Raw genomic sequence first — 25141 nt, forward strand, 5'->3', positions numbered from 1 at the left:
TAGCCCAATACGTTGCTAATGGCCACATTACTGTTGGCTCAAGTACAGCAGCACTTTATAATAGTCAGTCACTGAAATGGTCTTGAATTGAAACTGGGTTTCGAAGTAAGACACCCCTGAAGTTTGGAGATGCAGACAAATAACAAAAAAGCCTTGTAAACAAATGCCGTACGGAATGTTTAAACTTCAGGTTTGCAGGGTAACTCTCTTGTTTTGCCCCCATGCAAGTGGCGTTCTCTGAGATTTGGCACGCCAACCCTCCCCACAAACATTCTGTGCCAAGCTCCCCAAGCGAATGGGAAAGTCCTAGGCCAGGGAATGGATGGGAACTCTTTCCTTTTACTAAAATCACAGCCTGTCCTCCACAAGAGGACATCCGCCTTCTGCCAGGCATAGACAATTGGCTCGTGAGAGCCAGGGAAAGGCCAAGTAGAGATTGTGTCAGAGTCCTTCTCCTTACTGTTGTTGGCTAGGTTTGAGGGAATTCTCCCTGCAGACCGTCTGGCTCCCTCACCTGGGTGGTCAAAACAAAATAATTAGCTCCAGTGTTTCCGTACTGAGTGGGGGGGAGGAAGCTGGCACTAATTACCCTAACCGCATCTATGTGCAAGACGGGCTGGGCTGTATATCGAGTCTGCTCGAGCAGCGTTTCAACCCAGGGGTCGCAACCCAAAAGTGGGTTTAAATAGATGCCGCTTGTGCTTCCCTGTGTGTTAACACTTTGCATACCCATAAAGCTATTCAGACATGTAGGTGCCACCGATCAGTCAGTCGAATGCAACGCGCGAAGGGTGATGGGAAAGACTGCACTGGGGTGCAGGGGTCTCGCGTTCCGCCCCCCCCAGCTGACTGCCTTGGGAAGGGAAGTGGTGGGGATCGTTGGCTTGCCTGCCTGTTTCTGCCTTGTGCGTGGCAGCCTCTGCTGGTGCCCAGCTGCCTTGCAAGTGGCCCGCCGCACGGCTTGAAGGGCATGTGGTGGCTCTGGCGGAGGGAGGCCGGTTGAGAGAGTAGGAGATGCAGATCTGCTGGTGAGGAAAGCAACTGCAGCCCAGCAGAAGGGAGCTGCCTGGGTATCCCACCCAGCCCCAGCACCGTCCCTGGGTGCCACTGGGCAACTTTCAGCCCCTGCCTTGGGCCGCAGCAGCCCTGAGAGGGAGGAGACCCCCAAGCAGTCCCTTCCGTCCCGGCGCAGCTGGGGAGCACTGGGGGGTCAGGAAGGAGGATTATTCCTGCCTTGCAAAGCAGTGGAGGATACCAGAGTCCCAGGGGATGGAATCCCAGAGGAGCGGTGGGAAGGGGAGAGTCCCCGTGGGGCACCTTTGTAGCCAGAGCACCTGGTGCTCTGCAAGCTAGCTGGGCCTCATAGAGCCCCGCATGTGCCCGTGCAAACTTTGCCCGGCGCGCTGGGTGCTCGTGGTGAGGCCGGGGCTGGCCATACAAACCGTGGCCCTGCCATCCCTGCTGGTAGCACCGCGGGGCTCGCTTCGGTGCCAGGGGCCAGGCACACGCGTTTGGCCTTTTCCGAGAAGTTGACAGTTGGGCAGCCGGGCGCACTGCCCTGCAGAGCACTGGGGAGTTAGGGGGCAAAGGCAGAGGCTATGGGCCTGCGCTCTGCTGTGGGCTGGCCATCAATGTTTACAAATGGGTCCTGATCCAAAAAAGGTGGAGAGCCACCGTGCTAGAGCTCGTATCTCAGCCCTCTCACTTGGGGCAGGTTTCACTGTTTGCAGCTGCTGTTTCGCCGCACAAGTGGCCTGGATTTGGACAATCGCCTTAGAATCCTAGGCTGCATCCTGTGGGCTCCCTAGAGCAACAGGGTGGAAAGGTCATAAACAAATCAACTTTTCCTCAAGGACCCCAGTTCGACAAGCTGGGTGCACGTGGTTCCAAGCTGTCTGTATAAGGGCCATGGGTTTTTAAAGCCAGGAGGGACCAGTGTGAGCCTGTAGTCTGGCCTCCTGTGGAATGCAGGCCATAGAATTTTACCCTGTTACCCTTGTATCGAGCCCACTTGTGTGTGTGGCCAAAGGAGATCTTCCAGAAAGACATCCGATTGAAGACAAGAGATGGAGATACCTCCCCCCCCCCCCCCTTAGTAGTTCGTTCAGATGTTAATCACCCTCCTGGTTAAAAACGTGTGCCTGATTTCTAATTGAATTTGTCTGGGTTCATTTTCCAGCCATGGATTTTTTTGGTAATTAAAAAGCCCTCTTCTCCTCAGAACTCCCTGACCCAAAGAGAATTTGGCCTGGTGGTTTGTTGCATTCTTTGTTGCATTCTGCTTGCTTCCAGGGACATGAACAAAGTTTAAAAATACAGCAAATGGATAAACCCACAGAGCTGAAAGTGGCCCTATACCCACCCCATCTGGTACATGGCCTTAAGGCTTTACAGGAAAACTCCTTCAGTGATTTGAACCCGAATGTTCTGACACTTGCTCTGCACCTCTGAACAAGAAACTCAAGTGTCCACTAAGCTGTGAGCATGCGTTCGGATGTTGCTGCTTATTGCATTAGCCCTTGTAAATAAAGCGAAAGGGATCCTCGAAGGAGGAAGAATGTGGTGCTCAGAGAGAAATCTCTTGTCGATTGTATCCTGGTGTCGGTTGCTTTGATGTGATCTAAATTAAAATGGTGAATTCCAAAGCGGTGACACAGATTGAGTTGATTTTTTCATTAATTTGATAAGTACATAGTCATTTTTCTAAGATCAAGTAATTAAAGAAATTATGCATAATGGGGTTTTCAACTGAGCAGAGTCTCCCTGTAGCTTCTACCCCACTGGAAGTTCATATTTGAAGGTGTTTTTATCATACATTGATTCGCCAGACGTTCTAAACCCTTGTTCACATTGGTGTGTTGTCACGGACTGTGCAGCTCCCTAATGGTGTTTACAGGAAAGATTCACTTGAAAATATTCTTGAGCAGCAGCCGTCTCTTGACTACCAAAGTCTCTTCCTCTGTCTGTGCTGTATAGAATCATGACCTAACCATTCATCTCACACTCTAGCTTGTTAAACTTGAGATGGGAATTGTTATAACACAGTTGTCAGTGTTACCATGACCGCCGAAGCACCGTGACCACCAGCACGCCTTGTATAGATTGTTCAAATGGTAGCTTCCTTGGGACTAAAGGAGGATTAGAGTTTTCTCCTCAGTAATTCCTATAGAAGTCAAACGGGCTCTAGTGAAAAATGATATAGCCCTCTTTCCGGATTGTGTTAAAATGATCGTCACTCGTATTCAGCTGTTTCTGTCCCTGCTTTTATTCATGGGTAGACAGACAGTTATTTTGACTTGTTCTTTAAAATAGGTATGTGGGCAGTCTGTCCTGGATTTGTGCCAAGTTTCTGAGTAAAAATGGGGAAAAAAAGACACAAGACACTGAAAAGTAAACAGTGTTAAACAAAAGAATGTCCCTTATGTCAACTGACAAAACTGCATTTGTTTTCAAAATCTCCTTTTGCTTGATATATGGAATCCTATCACTTATTGCTCCTCTTTCTGTTCCCGTTAGGTATTGTGTCCATTTGGCAAAGCTGTTGTCTTGTGTTCCTAAGGAGGCCTAACGTGAAAGCAGGGCTTTTCTTTTTTGTTTATAGGCAATCCGTATTAGTGCGGCTCTCAGTATTTTGACTAATTGCTGCCATAGGGGAGAGCAGAGGAAGGCAAATGGTTTGGTTTAGTAGCTCCCACATACACCACACACTTCTCAACTTCTTGTGGGGAATTTCCATTTTTCAACCCCTTTTTTAAAGACGGCCCAATCTTAGTCTGGATGCCTGACTGTGCCAATCCTAGAGGAGTTTCCGGAACAGAATTCATTGCTTAAAAGGACATGCCAGGAGCTCAGCTTCAGGGTGGGTTACAGAGATGTAAGTGAAACATTAAAATATTAGCAGGTCTCTGAAAACACATTCAGTAAATCAAAAATTAGTTCCATCGCCCTCATCGTGAGGGAGACAAGCTTTGATCCAACACTCGGGTTGCTGCTCCTCTGATCTGGTAAAGAATGAGTTTTGCAGAGAATTGAATTTGGGAATGGAAACCAAAGTGTGGGTTGACCCTGGGTCCTTACAGGGTAGGTCTATGTGCTGCAAGGGATGGGGGGCAGGGTGAACCAAAAACCCCAGTGGTAACAAGTCTGAGCCCAACTGACTTGGGCATGTGTTACGCAGCTAAAAATAGGCTCGGGCTCTCACCAGGTTTCAGAGTCCAGGCGCCAGACCAGGCGGGAACATCTAGGCTGCTATTTTTAGCCCCGTCGAGTGAGCCTGAGTCACTTCACCTGGGCTCTGAGATTTGCTGCCGTGGTTTTGGTTTTTGGTTTTGTTGCGTTTTCATTTGCAGCGTAGATGGATGTACTTGTTGTTAGCTGCATGACCCTGTTAGTGGAATTACTGCATCATCCTGTCCCTTATGTGGGGAATCCATGGGAAGCATTAGTTTTATTGTCTGGAGCCACGCAAGATAATAAAGCACAAGCTGGGTTTGGTAGTGTAATGGTGCAACAGTCTACAGCAGCGTCCAGAGAGCTGGTTGCTGGCCAAGCATCACCAGACGTTCTGAAACCAGACACTTCCCACGAAGGAAGGCGTCCCGCTCCTCTCCTTTTCCTCGCTCAGGGAATGGATAGGGGGCCTGTCTGGAGTAGCTGCCAAATTGACTGCCATTAATTCATTCTGAAGAGGGGAAGTCGGCAGAGATTATACCAGTTTTATGGTGGCAATTAAAACTTCTGATCCAGCACTCATTTAATAGAAAAGAGGCTATTGGGGGGAAGGGAGAATGTGGAATAAATTTCTGCCTTCAGATCACTGCAAAAACTAAAGGAATTCCCATTTTGCTTTCAAAACTAGGAGCTTGGGAGACAAGAGAATGCAATAAAAATATCCTCTGCCCCCAGCTCCTCCGGAAAGGAATTCTCCTCGGCAGCAGTCACTGGGCATCGCCATCACTCTGCTCGGAGCACTTTGCCTGAGTGCTGCGCTGTCTTGACACATGCTTCACAGCAGACACAGACGGCTGGCTCGAGCCAATACCAGAGCAGGAAGCCGCTCAGTTGGGTGGGCTGAGTTAGAATGAGTGATGCCACTTGGAGCAGAAGCTGGCCTTTGGTCCCTGCAGAGTTGATAGGGGCGTCCTCACTCAGAGAACAATAGGAATATCAATGTGTCTCACCCTGCATTATAAAAAGGTGCTAACCCTTCATCTTGTGAAGATAGTTGGAAGGCTCCTTTTCAGGCTAAGTTTGGGAGAAACAAGCAGTTCTGTTTCACTGCTCCAGCAGGAGAGACCTAAACACTTCCCTTCCCTGGACCCCAACTCTTTATATTTGGGGTGTCTCCTAAAGAATCCTCTTCTTAACCTTCTCTACGCCCATAGGTTGGCCCTGTGCGTTGGGGTGATAAGGGTCAGGACTTGCACTTGAGGGTGAGCAGGGCAGGGGACAGTGGTTGTGCAGGTCTTACCGAAAAGGGCTGAGGCCAGCTAAGCCTTCCAAATGTCTGTGCTCTCTTGTGTTCCTTTGACCCTGGTGCTAATCAACTCCTGAAGCACTCCGGGGGGAGGAGGGTCTTGTCAGTGTGATGTTGCAGTAAAGAAAGAGGAGGGGGGTAGGAGAAGACAGTACAAAGAGAGAGGTTCATAATTGAAGGATTTGAAAGAAGAATCAGTGACAAGTGGCATACAGTTAAAAATCTGAACAGGACCCATGGGCTTCGCTGCAGTTGCTGACAGTCCGTGGTATTACAGATTGCTCATGCACTAGTAGGTTTGGGGGAGCCTCTCAAAGGCACAAATGGGAGTTAGATGCCCCACTTCTAGCTGCCCTTTGTGCTTTGAAAATATCCTCTTTCCTCAGTGCTTTCAGCTTCCCCCAAGTAATCTAGACCCTGTTAATGGCTGCTTCTTGGAGCAGCTAGTCCTGGAACCCACAAGGGGAGAGAATTCTTTAATCCTAGGCGGAGCACAGGGTATGGTCCAAGAGCTGAATATAGCTGAACCACTCAGTAATCGCAACCATAATATAATTAAGTTTAATGTCCTTGGAGGTAGGGGAGGGGGGAATACTGAAGATGCCCACCACAGTAGCATTTAACTTCAGAAAGAGGAACTACACGAAGATGAGGAGGTTAGTTAAATGGAAATTAAAAGGAAGAGTCATGAGTGAAATGCCTGCCAACTACATGGGAACTTTTAAAAAACATCATAATAGAGGCTCAAACTATATGTATACCCCGAAATAAAAAAAAGGACCAAAAAAATTCCTCCATGGCTAACCAACAGAGTAAGAGGCAGATGGAGACACAGTCATTCTTTAAAAGCTGGAAGTCAGACCCTAGTGAGGAAAAGGAACATACACTCTGGCAAGTCAAATGTAAAACTATAATTAGACAGGCCAAAAAAGAATTTGAAGAACTACTAGCCAAAGACTCAAAAATTAATAGCAAAATTATTTTAAGTACATTAGAAGCAGGAAGCCTGCTAATCAACCAGTGGGGCCACTGGATGATCGAGGTGCTAAAGGAGCACTTAAGGAAGACAGAACTATTGCGAAGACGCTAAATGAATTTTTTGCATCAGTCTTCACCGCAGGGGATGTGAGGGAGATTCCCAAACCTCAGCCATTCTTTTTAGGTGACTGATCTGAGGAACGATTTGTTGGGGAAGAGTCATCGTGGTTTTTGTAAAGGGAAATCATGCCTCACCAATCTGTTAAATTCTTTGAGGGAATCAACAAACATGTGTAACGGTGATCCAGTGGATATAGTGAACTTGGACTTTCACAGTGTCTTTGACAAGGTCCTCATTAAAGGCTCTTAAGCAAAGTAAGTTGTTATGGAATAAGAAGGAATGTCCTCTCATGGATCAGTAGCTGGTTAAAAGATAGGAACCAAGGGGTAGGAGTAAAGGGTCAGCTTTTACAGTGGAGAGAAGGTAAATAGCAGGTTTTCCCAGGGGTCTTATTGGGCCCAGTGCTGTTCAACATAGTTGCAAAGTGACCTTGCAAAACAGTAACTGGGCAACAAAATGGCAGATGAAATTCAATGTTGATAAATGCAAAGTAATGCACATTGGAAAACAAACCCAACTATACATATATGTTACCACTCAAAAAAAGAGATCTTGGAGTCACACTGGATATTTTCCAAAAACATCTGCTCATTGTGCAGCAGCAGTCAAAAAAGCTAACAGAATGTTAGGAACCATTAGGAAAGGCATAGATAATAAAACAGGAAATACCATAATGCCCCTATATAAGTCTGTGGTATGCTCACACCTTGAATACTGCAGGATGTTCTGGTTGCCCCTCTCAAAAAGATTAGAAATGGAAAAGAGCAACAAAAATGATTAGGGGTATGGAACAGCTGCCATATGAGGAGAGATGGAAAAAGATTAGGACTGTTCATCTTGGAAAAGAGACGACTAAGGGGGGATATGACAGAGGTCTATAAAATCATGACTGCTGTGGAGAAAGTGAATAGGGAAGTGTTGTTTACACCTTCATATAACACAAGAACTAGGGGTGACCCAATGAAATTAATAGGCTGCAGATTTAAAACAAACAAAAGGAAGTATTTCTTCACACAACGCACAGTCAATCCATGGAACTTGTTGCCAGGGGATGTTCTGAAGGCCAAAAGGATAGCTGGGTTCAGGAAAGAATGAGAAGTTCCTGGACGACAGGTCCATCAATGAGTATTAGCCAGAATGGTCAGGGAGACAACCCCGTGCTCTGGGTGTCCCTGAGCCTCTGACTGCCAGATGCTGGGACTGGATGATGGGATGGATCCCTTGAAAATTGCCCTGTTCTGTTCATTCCCTTTAAAACACCTGGCATTGGCCACTGTCCGAAGACGGGTTACTGGGTTAGATGGATCAATTGTCTGACCCACTATGGCCATTCTTATGGTCTTATCTCCTAAGGTTTTATGCTGCTGACCATCATCACAGTATCGGAGCGCCTTCCATGAAAAATCAATAGCAATAACAAAGTCACATGAAGCCTCTGGCTTTTCCTCCCTCTTTGGGGGGGGCTATAAAGACACTGCTGGGATCGGGTATGCTGTGATAGGGTGTTGTGGGTTGGTTTGGGGGTTTATTTTTGGTTAAATCATTTGGATGTGAACTTAGTTCTGAGTCACCCGCCGATCATCCCTTCAGAACTTTGTTACGCTTCCCAGTGCTTTCTCTTTTGGAGAATGGCTCATTAATAAGAAGGAAGAGGGGCTGCATGCCCATATGTCTTTCCCTCCAGTCCTAGGCATTCTGCATGGATTGGGAGGCCATTTGCTTTACTTAGATCAAAACCTACCAATTTGGTAGAGATCTCCATTGCAGTCTGTATTCTGGAAATGCGTCCATCCCTCCACTGAGCAGATGGCTGCACCACACCAGTGAAACAAGCTTTTATATATGGGGTTAGAAATAAGTTTTTATATATGAGGTTGGGCTGTAAGGCTCAGGTGATGAGTGATGTGACGTGGAAAGTTTCACCTCTAAGTTGCTGGTTTAAATCTAGTCCGGGTTGGGCGTAAGTTTCAAGAATGTGCACGGAGGTGTACAAAAAACAGCAACAGTCTCTGCTCTCAGGGGTGGAGAAACTGCACCAGTTCCAGCAGTTGATGGCTGGCCCCTGGAAGTTGCGAAATCTCAAGCATATACAAGAAATGCTGTGACTTGCACCATTGTGCTAGAATCTGGTTTCAAACGGGTGTAAATCTTGGCTTTCCTCGTCTGCTCCAGTGTAGCTATATCAGTGGCTGGTCATTGGCTGCCGAGTCTACCCGGGGAATCTGCCCAGACAAAGCCTGAGTCCACAGGAGCAAAGCACCCCTCTTCCCAGGCCTGATCCAGCTCCCACTGACTCCCATTGGGTCTTTCCGTGAGAATTGGATTGACCCCCTTGTCTAGGGTTACCATATTTTGTGCCTCCAAATGGAGGACACTCCACGGGGCCCCGGCCCCGCCCCCAGCCCCCGCCCCCGCCCCAACTCCGCCCCCTCCCCAAAGTCTCCGCCCCCTCCCCTGCTTCCCGCGAACATTTAATTCGCGGGAAGCCTGAAGCAGGTAAGCGGGGGGGGGGGTGGAGGAGGTGCGGCCCAGGCTGGCCGCCCTGGCGGCTCCAGCCTGGGTCGGCTCGGGCCCTGGGGTGCCGGCCCCGGCCGACCACCCCCGGCCCGCCCAGCACTGCCGGCCCCCGGCGGCCCGGCGCACCCCCCGGCCCACCTCCGTGGCTCCCGGCCCTGCGGCCCCGGACCGGCCCCCCGGCCCGGCGCACCCCCGCGGCTCCCAGCCCCGGCCCGGCCCCCCGCCCGGCGCGGCGCCCGGCCCCCCGGCCCGGCGCACCCCCCGGCCCGGCTCCGCGGCACCGCGCCCCCTGCTCCCCGCCCGGCCCCCCGGCCCGGCACTGCGACCCCGGCCCCGCCCCGGCCAAAGAGGCCCCGGCGGAGCCCGCCCTCCCTCCCTCCCTCCCGATTTTCCCGGACATGCCCGGCTTTTGGGGATTTCCCCCCGGACGGGGATTTGAGCCCCCAAAAGCCGGACATGTCCGGGAAAATCCGGACGTATGGTAACCCTACCCTTGTCTATAAGTGGGTCTCCTCAATTATCTGAGCAACCCCCTGTCTGAAACAGGATCATGTTCCCAGCTGCTGTTGGGAGACTTGTCTCTGGTAGGTGGGGCTCAAGAGGTGAGATGAACCAACACAAAATCGAGACACAGGCAGAGGCCGCACTGTTCTTTGTATGTTGCTTTAGCAGAGCAACATGTGGTCCAGTGTCTGCTGCTGTTTACTCTTCTTCTGGGGCTTGTTCATTTGGAATGTGAATGCATATTTCAGAAGCTGCACTGTCACAATGATTGCATCAGCTGCACTCTTCTGCATGTCCTACCGAAGATGAGCCCCTTCCCCAATAGCTCCTGTCACGGGGGCCCCAGGACTCCCCTTGTTCAGGAACATGATTTTAACATGGGGTTTATTGACATGACACTGGATCCAGATGACCAGCAGGGCTAGAAAACAAGTTTCTATCTATTGCAGTTTATTATTGGTCACTCATTGCCTATTTAATTAACCCTTAATCATTCAGAGACTTCCAGTAGTAAACATCTTTATATATAGTTCATCTGTCTGCTTTGAAAATTTGCTCACAGAAATATGTCTCACTTTTGGATGATAAAGCTGTCTTGCTTTGTCTTTGATGCCAAGAATCCTGCAGCTAGAGGTACTTAAATATGCACGTTTAACTGGTGAGGACAGTATTACATTGGTATTCAGTCTCGGCTGTATAAGGTTTTGCATATTATGCAGCAGATACAGGCAGATTTCCCTCTTCCTGCTAATAAATACCGAGATGGCAAAGAAGCTCGATCCAGTTCTCCTGGGAGGAAATTCTGTTAAGGATAGAGTTTTGGTAAGTGGTCTTCAGTTCTCCATAGGACCACTTTCCTTCCTCTTAGTTCTTCAGATAGGTCCACAGTCTAGAGGAGTGGTGTATTCTGAACTCGGAACTGGGAGACAAGACTTCCTGAATTCTAATCACTTCTCTCTGTGGGACTGATTGAGCAGAGTGCCTTTAGCCAAGCATGTGCTTAAGCAGGTGAATACTTCCATTGCAGTACCCTCATGAAGTCTATTCAGGTGCTTAAAGTTAGGCACATGCATAAGTACTTTGCTGGATTTGGGCCTTAGCTCTCACTTAAGAGGCACTGGTAGTAGCCTTCACCTGAAAGAACCATAAAATCATTGCAAAGTATTTTCAGCCAGTAGCTTAATAAACAGGGTATGGTTAGTGTAAGCTAACTGCTTCGCTACGAAATGCTGGGACCATGAACCTGTCACTTGTGTTTGGGACGTGGTAGTTCATTGCCATTCGTGGGGATAACTAATATTTATAAAGCAGTATTGGATTTGATCCTAGTCACGTAATTCTTGATGTGCATTTTTCATACTCCTCTAGAGCTTTTGTGTCTCTTGTTTGCTAGCAGCACCAAAGCCGTAAATAGCAATCAGTCATGCTTTATTTAGGGAATTATTTCCGAGGTTAGCTGTTCAGAAACTTGTACTTTGTAGCAGTTTCATCTCCAATGTGTTATCTGCACTGTCTGATCTAGTTGAACAAAAGATCGCTAACCAGGGTTTTTGGGAAACCAGCGGAGTAATTGCAATAGAACAGATAGGGCTGGGCTTGAAACGATGCACTAATGTGGGAATCTGTGGCAGGAAATGGATGGGTCTATTTGTCTTACTTACAGCTGATCTATTTGGGTCAGTACACTTTAGAATCTGACACAACTGTTGAGTCAGAGCAGATTTGTCATGCCACAGCTGATTAGTCTGCTGGTTAATGTGTCTGTGTTTCGTTACCCTCTATCTCTAATTTCTCAGTGAGGCATGCGAAAGTGACTGTGTGCTGTCTGATTGATAAAGCGATGTCTTAGGCAGGCATTTCCGTCACGGATGTTGGGGAGTCTCCGCATATAAAATGTTGAAAAACCCATTATAGCAATGTGGGGTGGCAGGACTAGAACTAGCCACACGATTGATTACTTTTTTACACAGGTTACAAACATACTTAACGCTGAGGCTGTGGCAGAAGCCTGGATACGTAGGAGCTGAAGAAGAGCTCTGTGTAGCTTGAAAGCTTGTCTCTTTCACCAGCGGAAGTTGGTCCAATAAAAGGCATTACCTCACCCACCTCGTCCCTCTAATATCCTGGGACCACCACAGCTGTGGAAATAGAGACAGACTGGAGCACCTACAGTGCAAACAGAGTGAGACGCGTCCACGTCTCCTCAATAGGGGATTCATTTCCCTATGAGGGGGGAGGGATAGTTCAATGGTTTGAGCACTGGCCTGCTAAACCCAGGGTTGTGAGTTCAATCCTTGAGGGGGGGATTTAGTTAGGGATTGGTCCTGCTTTGAGCAGGGAGTTGGACTAGATGACCTCCTGAGGTCCCTTCCAACCCTGCCATTCTATGATTCTATGTATGTCGGGGTCCCTGGCAGGTTTAAACTGCCACAGCAGACATTCCCCACCCCTCCCACCAGCACCTCCAGTTTAGAATATGCCGTGGCTGGAGCCTGGTGCATTCCAGCACTCCCCTGGAGTCAGCTGTCAGGCCTGGTACAGCTGGACCCAGACAGTCAGGGAGGCAGAACGGGCTCTCTGGCAGTCTGCCCCCCTGCCTTTTCCCCAGGGCAGTCTTGGCCCTGGGGAGAATTTTGGATGTAAAATTCCTGGGCATTCTTTAGCCTGGAGGCTAGCCACTTGCACGCGTGGTTTGGTGATTGTTTAAATATATTTTAATTCGCCGTGTTACCCTTCCCAACATTTGGCATTTGAAGCTAAATGCTGAGGTGTCTTTCCTTCCCGCGCAGTGCATGGGCCAGCTATTGTTGTTTATAAGAGTGATGTACGGGCACTGAAGGTAGAATAGGGTCCAGTAGGCTCTGCAGCCCCAATGCCACACCGCTTGTAAAGACTGCCCCTTTGCTTGCTGTTGGATGTAACACAGAAGTGTCTTGTGTCCCCCCCCCGTCTCCCCCCCGGAATGATTGCTGCAAAATAAATAAATACATGGAAACGGGGGGACGGTTTTACCTAGCAAACCCTTTGATGGAGCAATTAGCCTCTCTCTTAAATAAACATTTAGTGTATTGTAATATGTGTGTTGAAGCTTTCCTTGAGGAGCGCTTGGCTGATCAGCTAACATTCTGGAGCACTTGACAATCTGGTGCTGTGCTCCGATGCAAGCATTTGCTTGAGGAAATAGAAGTCCCTCAAACCAATACGTTGGTTGTGCCACCTAAGAAGGCTGCAAACTAAGTGTCTGCTTAACAGTCTAGAGGCTCCCACCCTCCCTCTGGCAGGGCCTGCCGGGCAGTGCAAGTCAGGTAGGGTTGGAGGGAGGGTTCCACCTCTGGGCCCTTGCCTCTTTTCACCCAAACTGGAAAAGAGCTATGCAAAGCCTTTAGCTAACCTGCACATCACCAGCGGGCTGACTCGTATCTTGAGCTGGCTGAAAGGCTGTAATGTAAGCACACACGGGAGGCAGGGACGGGGCAGAGAGCGGCCTTTGGCATAGCCCAGTAGGTCTCTGAGTAGCCCTGTTTGAGCTGGAGAATGTTTATAACAGGCTGAGGGGTTTGCTGCTGCTGCCCATCACCACAGTATCTGAGCCCCTTGCGTGTAAAATCGGGAGCAATAGCGAAGTCCCTAGTGGACTCCATGGGGTGTCTGGCACTTCTCCCTTTTTGCAGTAAAACTCTGCTTGGGATGGGGGTGTGGGGCTTTCTTTCAATTGTATTTGATTGTATTGAGCTTTTTGGGTTGATTTGCAGTGTTCCCTAGAGGCAGCCAGAATCATAGAATATCAGGGTTGGAAGGGACCTCAGGAGGTCATCTAGTCCAACCCCCTGCTCAAAGCAGGACCAATCCCCAACTAAATCATCCCAGCCAGGGCTTTGTCAAGCCTTACCTTAAAAACCTCTAAGGAAGGAGACTCCACCACCTCCCTAGGTAACCCATTCCAGTGCTTCACCACCCTCCTAATGAAATAGTTTTTCCTAATATCCAACCTAGATCTCCCCCACTGCAACTTGAGACCATTGCTCCTTATTCTGTCATCTGGTACCACGGAGAACAGTCTAAATCCATCCTCTTTGGAACCCCCTTTCAGGTAGTTGAAAGCTGCTATCCAATCCCCCCCCCCCCTTCTTCTCTTCTGCAGACTCCTCTCCTCATAAGTCATGTGCTCCAGCCCCCTAATCATTTTTGTTGCCCTCTGCTGGACTCTTTCCAATTTTTCCACATCCTCCTTGTAGTGTGGGGCCCAAAACTGGACACAGTACCCCAGATGAGGCCTCACCAATGTCGAATAGAGGGGAACGATCACGTCCCTCGATCTGCTGGCAATGCCCCTACTTATACAGCCCAAAATGTCGTTAGCCTTCTTGGCAACAAGGGCACACCGTCGACTCATATCCAGCTTCTCGTCCACTGTAACCCCTAGGTCCTTTTCTGCAGAACTGCTTCCTAGCCATTTGGTCCCTAGTCTGTAGCAGTGCATGGGATTCTTCTGTCCTAAGTGCAGGACTCTGCACTTGTCCTTGTTGAACCTCATCAGATTTCTTTTGGCCCGATCCTCTAATTTGTCTAGGTCCCTCTGTATCCTATCCCTACCCTCCAGCGTATCTACCACTCCTCCCAGTTTAGAGTCATCTGCAAACTTGCTGAGGGTGCAGTCCACACCATCCTCCAGCTCATTAATGAAGATATTGAACAAAACTGGCCCCAGGACCGACCCTTGGAGCACTCCGCTTGATACCGGCTGCCAACTAGACATGGAGCCATTGATCACTACCTGTTGAGCCCGATGATCTAGCCAGCTTTCTAGCCACTTTTATCTCCTCTGGAAGCTTGTTCTATTCTGGGATCCTCTTGGCTGAGAATGCTTTTTTGTCTCCAGCTCTTCCACGCTTCACTCGGGGTTGTGGGATTTGCATGGGCCCAGAAGAGACCAGCTGCCTCAGTGGTTCAGAGTTCCAAATTTGGTCTTTGGTGCAGCTCTTTGGTTGACGGTGCTGTTGTGTCTGTATCTCACTGTGGGGCTGACCGCCTGCTGATGCTGTTCGGTAGCTGAAATGCTTGGCTGTTTTTGTATGTTCCCCATTAGTCAGCTGTGCCAAAGGTGGAAGGCACCTAACCATTTGTCGTCCTTCTCCCCCCATCCCTCCCAATTGGGTATGTGTCCATTCCCTTCTCTTCCCACCCCACGCCCGGTCTCCTTTGGGGCATTCAGGGTAGCCTGAGACCCAACAGGGTGATGTGTCCGAATGCTGTCAATGTCTCTTGTGACCAATGGGAGTAACATTGAAGCACCAATGTAATAGGCCGTTGTGGTGTTGGTGCCGTATCATCAGGACACCAACATGTGGTGCATGGAGATATAATTTCAGTCTAAAGGTGACACAATGTGCATCATGGATCAGACAGTTCGCAGTCCTGGCAGGTCCGCGAACTGTCTGATCCATGATGCACATTGTGTCCCCTTTAGACTGAAACTATATCTCCATGCACCACATGTTGATGCAAGCATAGTCCAGATGCAGGAGCGCCGCCAGCTTTTTTGCCACCCTAGGCGGTGGAAGATCCCGCCCCCGAAATACCGCTGATGACCAGGGTGGCTGAAGGTCCAGCCGCCGCGGTCGCTGCCCCCCAAATGTTAGCGCCCTAGGTCGCCTAATGGGTTGCGCCGGCCCTGTGCAGATGTGATATTTTTAAGGCATCAAGATTCATTAAAGACATGACAGGATGTTTATTGCACAGTACCACTCAGTGCAGATGTTGGTACTTGGAGAATAGCACCAGCAGACAGCTGATGGTCTTTTGCCAGTTAAGTGCTGATAAGCATTTCCTTGACTTCAGGGTACCTTTCTATATACTGTGTTCCTAGTACAAATATTTACATAAAATACTGAATTGCACCTTAATCTGTATTTCATTGTGTTAGAAATATAAAAAGAAAAGTTTCCTTGACTTGTGTTTCAATCAGACATAAACTTGGAATATTTCCAAGGGTTTTAATTAATGTTTTGTAGCAGTGTATCAGGCTAGACTGAGCTATAACTATTTATTTAGTAGTTACATTATGGAAATACTTAGCTTGTGGATAGAGGAAACAACTTCCCTTCTCCCCCAACTGGAAACAAATATGTTTAGATTGGGGATGGGGCTACGTTTTTTGATCTGATCATTTTCAATTTCCAGATCTCTTATTTTCAGTGAGCTGTAGCCCACGAAAGCTTATGCTGAAATAAATGTGTTAGTCTCTAAGGTGCCACAAGTACTCCTGTTCTTTTTAGTGAGAGTAAGGAGCTGTATAGATTCCGGAAAAATAGCTTCTTCATCTACTGCATTTACTTTGGAGGAGGAGAAATTGGTTGTCAATCAGTCTGGTTCTCAGAAGGCACAGTGCCGGTCTCCAAAATAAACAACGCTTTCCAGTTTTCTTTAGATAATGTTACTTCTGTGTTTGCAGGGTTTCTGCTGCTTCCCTATTTAACTTCAAAGGTATTCCCTCAAGTAAGCGGATACCATGGGAATGCTGCAAATACTTAAGTTGTTTAGTAATTTAGGCTACTGAAAAGTTTAAGAGCAATTTAGTGCTAGTGTAACTGCTACAGTGGTTATCTGCTTCCCCTTGATAGTCGTAGCTCTCTATATTGTAGGCATTTTTCTTTGGCTGTTGGAAGTCATAAGATTTTTAGCTCAGCCTTTGGGTCACATAACCTGATCCTCCCAAAAGTTCTGAATTATTTTAGCTTGCTAGTCAGCCTCTGAATTTCACACAGGAGACTGAAAACCTGGACTATGGCTCTGTTACAATCACTAACTGCAGAGAATAAGAATTGGAGGTAAGTTTATTCTTCCCATTGTGGTGACTTTCAACCTGCTAGCAACAAAAGTGACAGTACATTTCTTCCATGGAAACTTCAATTCCCTGTACTGCTGTTGAATTTTAATAAGCATAATTCTAGAAAAATGCACTTCAGCATTGAGATCAAAGGATAAAATTAATAAATGCGAAAATCGGGGCATTAAAATTTGGTCTTCAAAGAAAGCAGAAAATAGTCTATATAAAGCTTTAGCAGCCTTTTGTTCAATGCATTCTTGATTTGTTCTTGCTTCTATTTGAATGAAAAGACCCGTGGCCTTGTAATCCTCAAAGCCAGACTTCAAGAAAGTGGAATTAACACACTTTCAGATTCCTTGGTCATTCCAAGAATTATTTTAGCGCTTAGAGCTGTAGCGATTACAGCTTTCATGAAGATCCATAAGAAGTGCCCCAGCACAAATGTTCTGTCTCCTACAAATAGCTAATGCTTAAGTATTCCGGTCCCGGCTGTGCTGTCAGCAACGCATCACGCTGTCACTGCTTGTGCGGCAGCTTCTCAGTTCAGCCTGCTGCTGACGGGGAAAGCGCGTGTGATTTAACTGAGACAAATTACATTCTTGTGTAAATAGTCGTTTGACATGTTAATTAAAGATTGAAATTCAAACAAATTAAAGGGATCTTAATATTTCTTAACTTGCCTTAGAGCCTGGCTTCACACGGAAAACCTTTCTACTTCAGGGTTCAGACACGTGTCCGTTTAATGCTCGTGTTCTCTGACTAGAAGGCATGAAATAGCAACCTGCCACATCCTTTATTAAAGGTCATTTTTCTATGAATTTGTTGATGCTTTGTAAAAATAACCTGTGACTTGAAACATATGATTGCTGGGCTCCTGCCTTTCATGGGTTCCTATGGGGTTAATGGCGTCTGCAGCGCAAATGCAGGTACTGATCGTTGTTAGCTCTGGACTCTTGGTTTTAGGAAGATTGTCTTTTGTATTCTTTAAACACAAAACACATTTCACATTTTAGTAAACTGCCAGACACTAAATATGGCTGTGATTTAAAAGGGATGAGACTCTTGTGGTTCTGATCCAGCAAGAGTCAGGAGGGTATTAATAGCCTATAGCTGGGTGCAGCCTATGTGATCTTTGACAGGGAGAGTTTTCTTAATGTAGAATTCCACCCTTGAGCAAAATTCTTTTACAAAGACACACTTTCAATATAGGCACTGAAGATTCCGTGTATCTCACTATGTGAAAGCACTAATGATGTGGAACGACACTTTTCTCATACACTTAAGCTGCTGTAGAAGAACTACTCAGATAACTGTTTTCTAGGCGTTGTTACTGTTACGAAGGTGGGAGTGTAGTCTGAAATCCACGGCTGTGAATTATCTGGAACTGTGTCGTTTAGATGCATCAGGGGTTTCAGTATGATTTTCTTCATGTTTATTTGCATCTTTAATGTATAAGTTAACATTGGAAATGCTTCTGCCCAGCAGTGAAGTTGTTCTTCCATAGGTAGTTCTGATTATTTATTTTGAAGTATTGTTTTTAACAATTAACTTTTAATCCGTTTTCTTTTTGTATGGAGGAAAATTGGATTATGCAGTTAGGGTGGTGATGTTTGCAGGTCTTTGTTGCTCTATTAAAAATAATCACTTCTCTGTAGTGAAATCCAAAATTATGACTAGGCTTTGGAGGATTAAATTTTTATCAGTAAATGTTGATAAGCATTGATTTCAGCGTGTGCACGCACACACGCGAAAATATTTCCATGAATAACCATTAAAATTTACAGATAGGCAAAGTCAGAAAAATGCTGGTTGAGAGTTTGATGTAAGGATATTTATGCTCATTTGATGCAATGTTAATAACTTGTGCTTTACAATTGGAAAGCTTTAACTTTTTGAATCTCCGCATCCCCCGTCATTAAATAATTGTCTGACAGGCCCTGTCCCCATAATGTTCTGCAACTGAGAAAAATGTTTTGAAATAAACATCCATGTAAAATAATTTTTTACAGATAATAAATAAAATGGAATTCTGCAATGCCTGATTGATTAATGTGGGTGCATGATAGTGGTTTACGTGTCCCTGGGTTCCAAGGCCAGAAGGCACCATTGAGATCAGTAGTCCAGTGGTTCTCAACCAGGGTCCGGGCCCCTGGGGGGCCACGAGCAGGTTTCAGGGGATCCGCCAAGCAGGGCCAGTGTTGGACCCGCTGGGGCCCAGGGCAGAAAGCTGAAGCCCTGCTGTGTGCGGCTGAAGCCCGAGGCCCCGAGCCCTGCCACCTGGGACTGAAGTCGAAACCAGAGCAACTTAGCTTTGTGGGGGCCCCGTGGCATGGGGCCCCAGGCAGTTGCCCTGCTTTCTACCCCCCTAATGCCGATCCTGGCTTTTATATGTGGAAAACTAGTTGTTGTGGCACAGCGTTTTCATAGCATGTGTGTGTGTGGGGGGGAGGGTGGGGGGCGGGGGCTCAAAGAAAAAGGTTGAGAACCCCTGAGTTAGTCTGGCCTCCTGTATAACACGGGCCAGAGACCTGCCCCACAATCGTTCCCAGAGCAGATCTTCTCGAAAAACATCCCATCTTGATTTACAACTTGCCGGTCATGGAGAATCCACCATCACTGTGGGTAAATTGTTCCAGCGGTTAATTACTCTCTTCTTGGTGGGGCCAGGTTAACCTTTTCCAAATGAGTAACTCTACAGGGCTCTTCGGTTTGTTGCAGTGTTTGCTATTTGTGATTCCTGCCCAGGGTATTGTGGTCTTTACCAAGTACTTGAGATCTATTTGGCCTAGTAGGAAAGTGAATGTCAGGCTTTGAACATGATGGCTACTGCTGCTGCACGGGAGCTGGCTCTGCAGAGCTTGCAGGCGGCTTCTTGGGGCCTCCTTTCCCTTTTGACCTTTCCCTTTTCCGCTTACATCTGGTCCAACAGAGATGGGGCCCACAGCTGCAGTTAAACTCTTGAATCCCAGGCAGGGCAGAGGAGACTCATTCTTGCCTCTGTCCAGGACACTGCTCTCCATGCAGTACACATAGCTTTAGAGCAGACCCTTGGCAAGCTGGGAGCAGGATGTGTTGGTGGCAATATGGACATTTTAAAGAGTGTGTGCAGTAAAATGCACAGATCAGAATACTTCCCCCGCAAACCGTCTTCGTACGGGAGAGGCTTTCGGTGTGAGATGAGTCTTTTCATTTCCAAAAACTCTTCCCCAATGTGCCCTTTCGTTTCACTGCAGTAGAGCTGACTGTCGTTGTCCATGTGCTACAGGAAGAGACTAATTTAAAGACTGTCAGTTCTTTTAAATTAGGAAGAGCTGTGGCACACTGCGTACTCCCACTGCCCACACTGCAAATGCTCAGGTGGCCCGGGGGTGCCCTTTGCAAGAAGCCTGGCCAGCGGTTCCTGTAAGACATGCGCTGTAATTGACAGTACTGGTTGCCCTAGTCAGACTTCCCTGGAGAGGTTTTTTCCCTCTAAAATTAATTTCTCAGAAGGACTTCAGGGGAGACTTTGACAGGCAGAAATGGGTGTCACGTGTCCAACTCTCATTGGCTTTCCAGGGGAACAAGGTGCCAAATTCCCATTTGAGCCTTAAAAGCTCTCCCTTTGAATGACTGCTGCATGGGTCTGCATGGGATTGATCTGCTCTATCCTCCTAGGAAGGAAATAGTGTAGCCATCCTGGTCTGTCCCAGATTTCATCTCTTGAGTATAATGGTGGCCCTGATGGAAAACGTCCACCATCAGTTTGGTCTGGGAATGTTCTGCAGTGTTATAGGCAGGGATGGGCTTTGTTTATTTGAGTACTTCAATTGATGTTTCCTAGGTTAAAGAAATACTATCGTAATGCTGCTGCTTAGTACTAATGCATGTAACTTGTAGACTGTATCTTGGCAGTGTGGCCCAATGGATAGAAACTGGACTGGGTTCTGGCCCTGGCTCCGCTGCTGTTGGGGGACCTGGGACAAGACACTGTCCTTCCCTGTGCCTCCATTTCCCCAGCTGTAAAATGGACTTAATGATACGTGACCTCCTTTGTAGAGTGCTTGGAGAGCTCCTGAAGGAAAGCGCTGTGTGAAAGCGAGGTGTTATAACATTAGGGGTGGTAAAGAGTCCTGTGGCACCTTATAGACTAACAGAAGTATTGGAGCATAAGCTTTCGTGGGTGAATACCCACTTCATCGGATGCATGTAGTGGAAATTTCCAGAGGTGTTAACTCCTGGATTATACCCTGCTGAAACTGGACTAGCCCAGTAGAGACCCAGACCCATTATTTATATCAGCATTACTATTGTTCTGTGTAGTGTTGGTATTTTTATTTTTATATTTTTTGTAGTGATCCAACGAATAAAACAGACACATTGGCATCCATCCGACATAGCTACCTAAATGCCTCTCTTTACATCTTTCTGTGATCATGAAGACCTCTTTCTGTGACAGCGTATGGGTGCTGCCGTGTATCAAAATGACATTGGGAATAATGGTGAACTCTGATACAACCAGACCCATTTGAAGTGCTGCTCATCAAAGTGCTGCATAGTTCCTGTGATCTAGTCGGCACTTTATCTCCCCTCCAGTATTTTTATTATCAGCTGGGCAGTAGGAGAAATCATTCATGCTGTGGGCTGTCTTTACTTCATGCAAAATATTGATGACCGAGACCTGGGTCTGTTTCATGTCAGTTACCTAATAGAGAAATAAATTGGGAAGCCTTTAAACAGCTTGCTGTCTGCAGCAACGTTTTCACCGGTGTTTAATGCTATACAATTGTTCAATATATAGGTCTCGTCAGTGGTCAGCCTAACACAATTATTTTCTCTCTTTGCTACAGAATTTCAAAGGCAAGAAAGCGTGAAGTCCCAGCAGAAAGGCATTCAGCTCTATGACACGCCCTATGAACCAGAAGGCAATGGTGTGGAGTCAGACACTGACAGCTTGGTGGGCCAGCGCTTGCGAGAGAGCAAGCTGCCACAGGATGACGACAGGCCTGCAGATGAATACGATCAGCCCTGGGAGTGGAACAAAGTCACAATCCCAGCCTTGGCAGGTAGGAATCCTGGATCTGGTCCACACCGTTGTGTGTCCTGCATGTGCAGCACTCATGCCCAGAGTGAGGAGGGCTCAGTGCCCTGAATTTTGTCCATTTTTAAGGGCTCTTTAAAGAAAAGGTTGTCATTTTGAGAGTTTTTTCCTTCCATCAGTATAAGAAACAATAGACACTTGTCAGCATTCCAGCGTAGATCTGGCAAAGAAACTCCACGGTGGGTCCAGTCTCTGGTATACGAATCATCTCAGATGGTCGAGGTGAATAACCCATTGCACTTACTGCAGCACTGTGGAGCTGCTGAGAAGTATTGTTCCTTAAGATACACCTCAGATGGCTCCATAAAGCTAGCGACTTAGATGTGCATGGCAAGCGGAAAAGCTCACACCTTCTCTAATACTTTGTGTTAAAACAACTTTTCAGTAGTTGTTACAGTGAATAAATGTGTTAATTTGAGTCAAGCCGGTTGATGTGCACCTGAGTAACTTGCATAGCTTGGTCTTAAATTCACCTCCTTGCACTATTACATTAGCCCACCTCAAAACTCACCATTCGCAAAAACGTTGTATCCAGACAAGCAACAGAGGGTTCTGTGGCACCTTTGAGACTAACAGAAGTACTGGGAGCATAAGCTTTCGTGGGTAAGAACCTCACTTCTTCAGATGCAAGTTCAGATTCACTCTTGCATCTGAAGAAGTGAGGTTCTTAGCCACGAAAGCTTATGCTCCCAGTACTTCTGTTAGTCTCAAAGGTGCCACAGGACCCTCTGTTGCTTTTTACAGATTCAGACTAACACGGCTACCCCTCTGATACTTGTATCCAGACAGTCACTTCTGTATGTCCATCTCCAGGCTTGATGTCCACCTGGAGCCAGTGGTGATATTCTGCTTCAGACAGGCAAACTGCCTCCGTCCCACCGCTCGCAGGGTGTGGGGTGGGCCGGAATGATGTTTTAATCCACTATGCTGAGGTCTCTTGAGCCTCCACATCCAAAAGGAAAGGTGGTGGAGGGTTCTGAGTCAGGGAGCAATTAACGCTTGAAGATCTGACTCATTTAAGGAAGCTCTGACTGTTCTGGAGTAAGGTGAGTTTCCAGCACCTGTTTGAGTACCGCAATACCGGCGATAGCATTGCTAATTCCCTAGAATAATATATAGCCACAGAAATCCTTTGTTTTCTGTTGAGATTAAATGGACACAGTGGAGCTGGACTAGGAATTGGGGGGCTGACAAGTTAGTGATTTTTTTTTCATGGCTGTACATACTGTGGTGGGAATTATCAGGTGACTCTGTTACTTAGTCATTCATGTGTTTTCTTCATGCAGGCAGGGTCCAGTCTTTGAATAAACGCTCTGTGTTTTGTGATGCTGTTTCTTTTGGGGAGAACTGTTGCAAACATGAAGAATTTCTGCTCTTTGCTTTAATCCCGCTAATTAGTGCCCATTCCTGAGGCACAGCGGCTCCCCGAGGACTTGCCATCGGCGCTGTGGCTGAGATTTCTGAGAAGGGGGCTTGCCTGCTCACTGTTTGTGACCACCTCTCTTGGAGAAGCGGGGTGAAAAAAAACCTCTTCCCCATCAGTGACTTTTCCTCCAATGGGAAACGCCCCCGCAAAGCACCAATCTCTGCTCAGCAGAACGGCAACAATATTCTAGCTTAGGGTAGGAGTTGAAATATGCAGTGAGAAAACGATTGTTCTGCTATTTGACCAAGCTGACAGCAGAATATGGAGCGGGAGGAGATGATATTGAGCTAAATTTGTTAATACGCCTCTACCCCGATATAACACGACCTGATATAACACGAATTCGGATACAACGCGGTAAAGCAGCGCTCCGGGTGGGGGGGCGGGGCTGTGCGCTCCGGCGGATCAAAGCAAGTTCTATATAATGTGGTTTCACCAATAACGTGGTAAGATTCTTTTGGCTCCCAAGGACAGTGTTATATCGGGGTAGAGGTGTAGTTGCTTTAATGTATGAAAAGTGAGAACCACTTCTCGCACATCTTATACATAAACAAATAGGAATTTTTAAAGCAAAGGAGGCGTGAGGAGCATTTGTTCCCTCTTTGTGTGACTGTGTACAATTCGCCACCTTAGTCACGTGATCCTTGCATCAGCCATTTGGAAAGACTGGTTAGCAGATCAAACCCTAGTACGCGCACATGCGTCTCCGTCCTCTCGTCCTTTCTAGAGGTGAATTTTCTCACTTAGCCCCGTGGTCGTGACCTGTCCCAAAGGTTTTCTAAAATGGAACCGAAAATGCACCAAGAGACTTGGTGCTTCGCCCTATGGAGCATTTGAAATATTGGCATCTGGCGTATCTGTTTATCTGTGGAGGTGTCCCCCACAGCCAGGGTCTTTGAATCCTTCCATAGGATTCAGTGCATCACCACTGTGTAGCTTCTGGTCAGCCCTCGGGGTTGGGGGAGAGCTCCTGATGACTCTCTTCTTTTCAGGCCATCACGAAGTAGGCAGTGAATGAAGGAGACGGGCAGTGCGCTCACTGAGCTAACACAGGAGCTGCTTATCTTCACCGGCAAAGGACTGTCACCTTGTTATTTCCCAGCCCAATATTGTCCAACCTGTCAAAGACACTGCTGGCCCCCACTGGGGTTTTAAACCAGGACAAGCCTGAAGTTCAAAGAAGTGTTTTTGGATGGTCACTTGGAATCCCCTTTATACGTGCCTGGAAAGAGCCTGTCGGGGGCCCTAGAGACTGCCCGGCAGGTCAGTTTTTGTAAGAGTAGTTATGTGAGTTATGTACTCGCAGGTCAGATTGCGCTAGGCACGGCAATGGCAGGAGTGTAGGAGTGACAGCAGCTCTGCCAAACCGGAGACCACGATTGACTAGCGTACGCTGCGTGTCAGCTCTTTAAAGTGTAGTTTTTATCTGTATCGGGTATGATAGTCACTCTGGGATTGCGCTTCGGCTCTGTGCGCTCTCTTCCTAGAGCAGGTCTAGGAGCTGAAAAATGTAAACGTTAGTGCGGAAATGATGACTTGCTCTCTGGCTCTGTTAACACTTAAACATACAAGTAAGTTTGCATTCAGCTTCCCTCTTGTGTGAAACTGTTGCACACGTGTGAATGCAAAATCACGTGCTCAAGCATTGGTGTTACCAGGGTGCAAGCGTCTCCATTTTTATTTCACGTTTGAATAACACACCAGTGACCAAGGAAAACTTGATTCAGCTTCCCAAAACAAAAATCCCCTCTGAGCTGGGAACAATCCCGAGAGAGAGAAGACCAAAGAGTTCTACTTTGGGAAAGCTTTCGAAGGACTGAACAATGGGAGTTCATCCTTGTTAATCAGATGCGTTGCTGGAGTAACACTGTACTAAGGCTCCAAAATAAACCTGGTCTTTGGAAGGGAATCCTGGCTTTATACGAACTGCGTAGTAAGAATACATCGATTGTAGCTTTCCAAATTCAGGGCAATATTCTGCCAGCGCTCTGGAGGTTAATGCTTCTGATCAGTTGAAGCTTCAGTTGCACAGTACGTGGCAATAGGTGCTTTCAGGATCTAAACCTATAATTGGCATTCCCCGCAATCTGCTATTTCTATCACGTTGTGAGGCTCTCAGCGGTACGCTTGGTATGCTGACTCGCTCCTTTTCTTTTGGCATGTTGTTCGGGCAGGAGGGTGTTGGGTTTGTGAATAGTCTCTCCGGTAACCTT

At 47.2% G+C, this 25141-nt stretch overlaps 1 protein-coding gene across 2 annotated transcripts in view; it reads left to right on the plus strand.

Moving 5' to 3' along the window:
• The window catches only part of SHB (SH2 domain containing adaptor protein B), a 162347-nt gene that overhangs the window by 81777 nt on the left and 55429 nt on the right, over window positions 1-25141 (plus strand). For both annotated transcript variants that reach the window (XM_054032522.1, XM_054032521.1), the window contains exon 3: window positions 21252-21467. In XM_054032522.1, coding sequence (XP_053888497.1) covers window positions 21252-21467 — 216 coding nt within the window. The remainder of the gene's footprint in view (window positions 1-21251; window positions 21468-25141) is intronic.

The sequence above is a fragment of the Malaclemys terrapin genome, chromosome 6, assembly GCF_027887155.1.
Source record: "Malaclemys terrapin pileata isolate rMalTer1 chromosome 6, rMalTer1.hap1, whole genome shotgun sequence".
NCBI lineage: Eukaryota > Metazoa > Chordata > Testudines > Emydidae > Malaclemys > Malaclemys terrapin.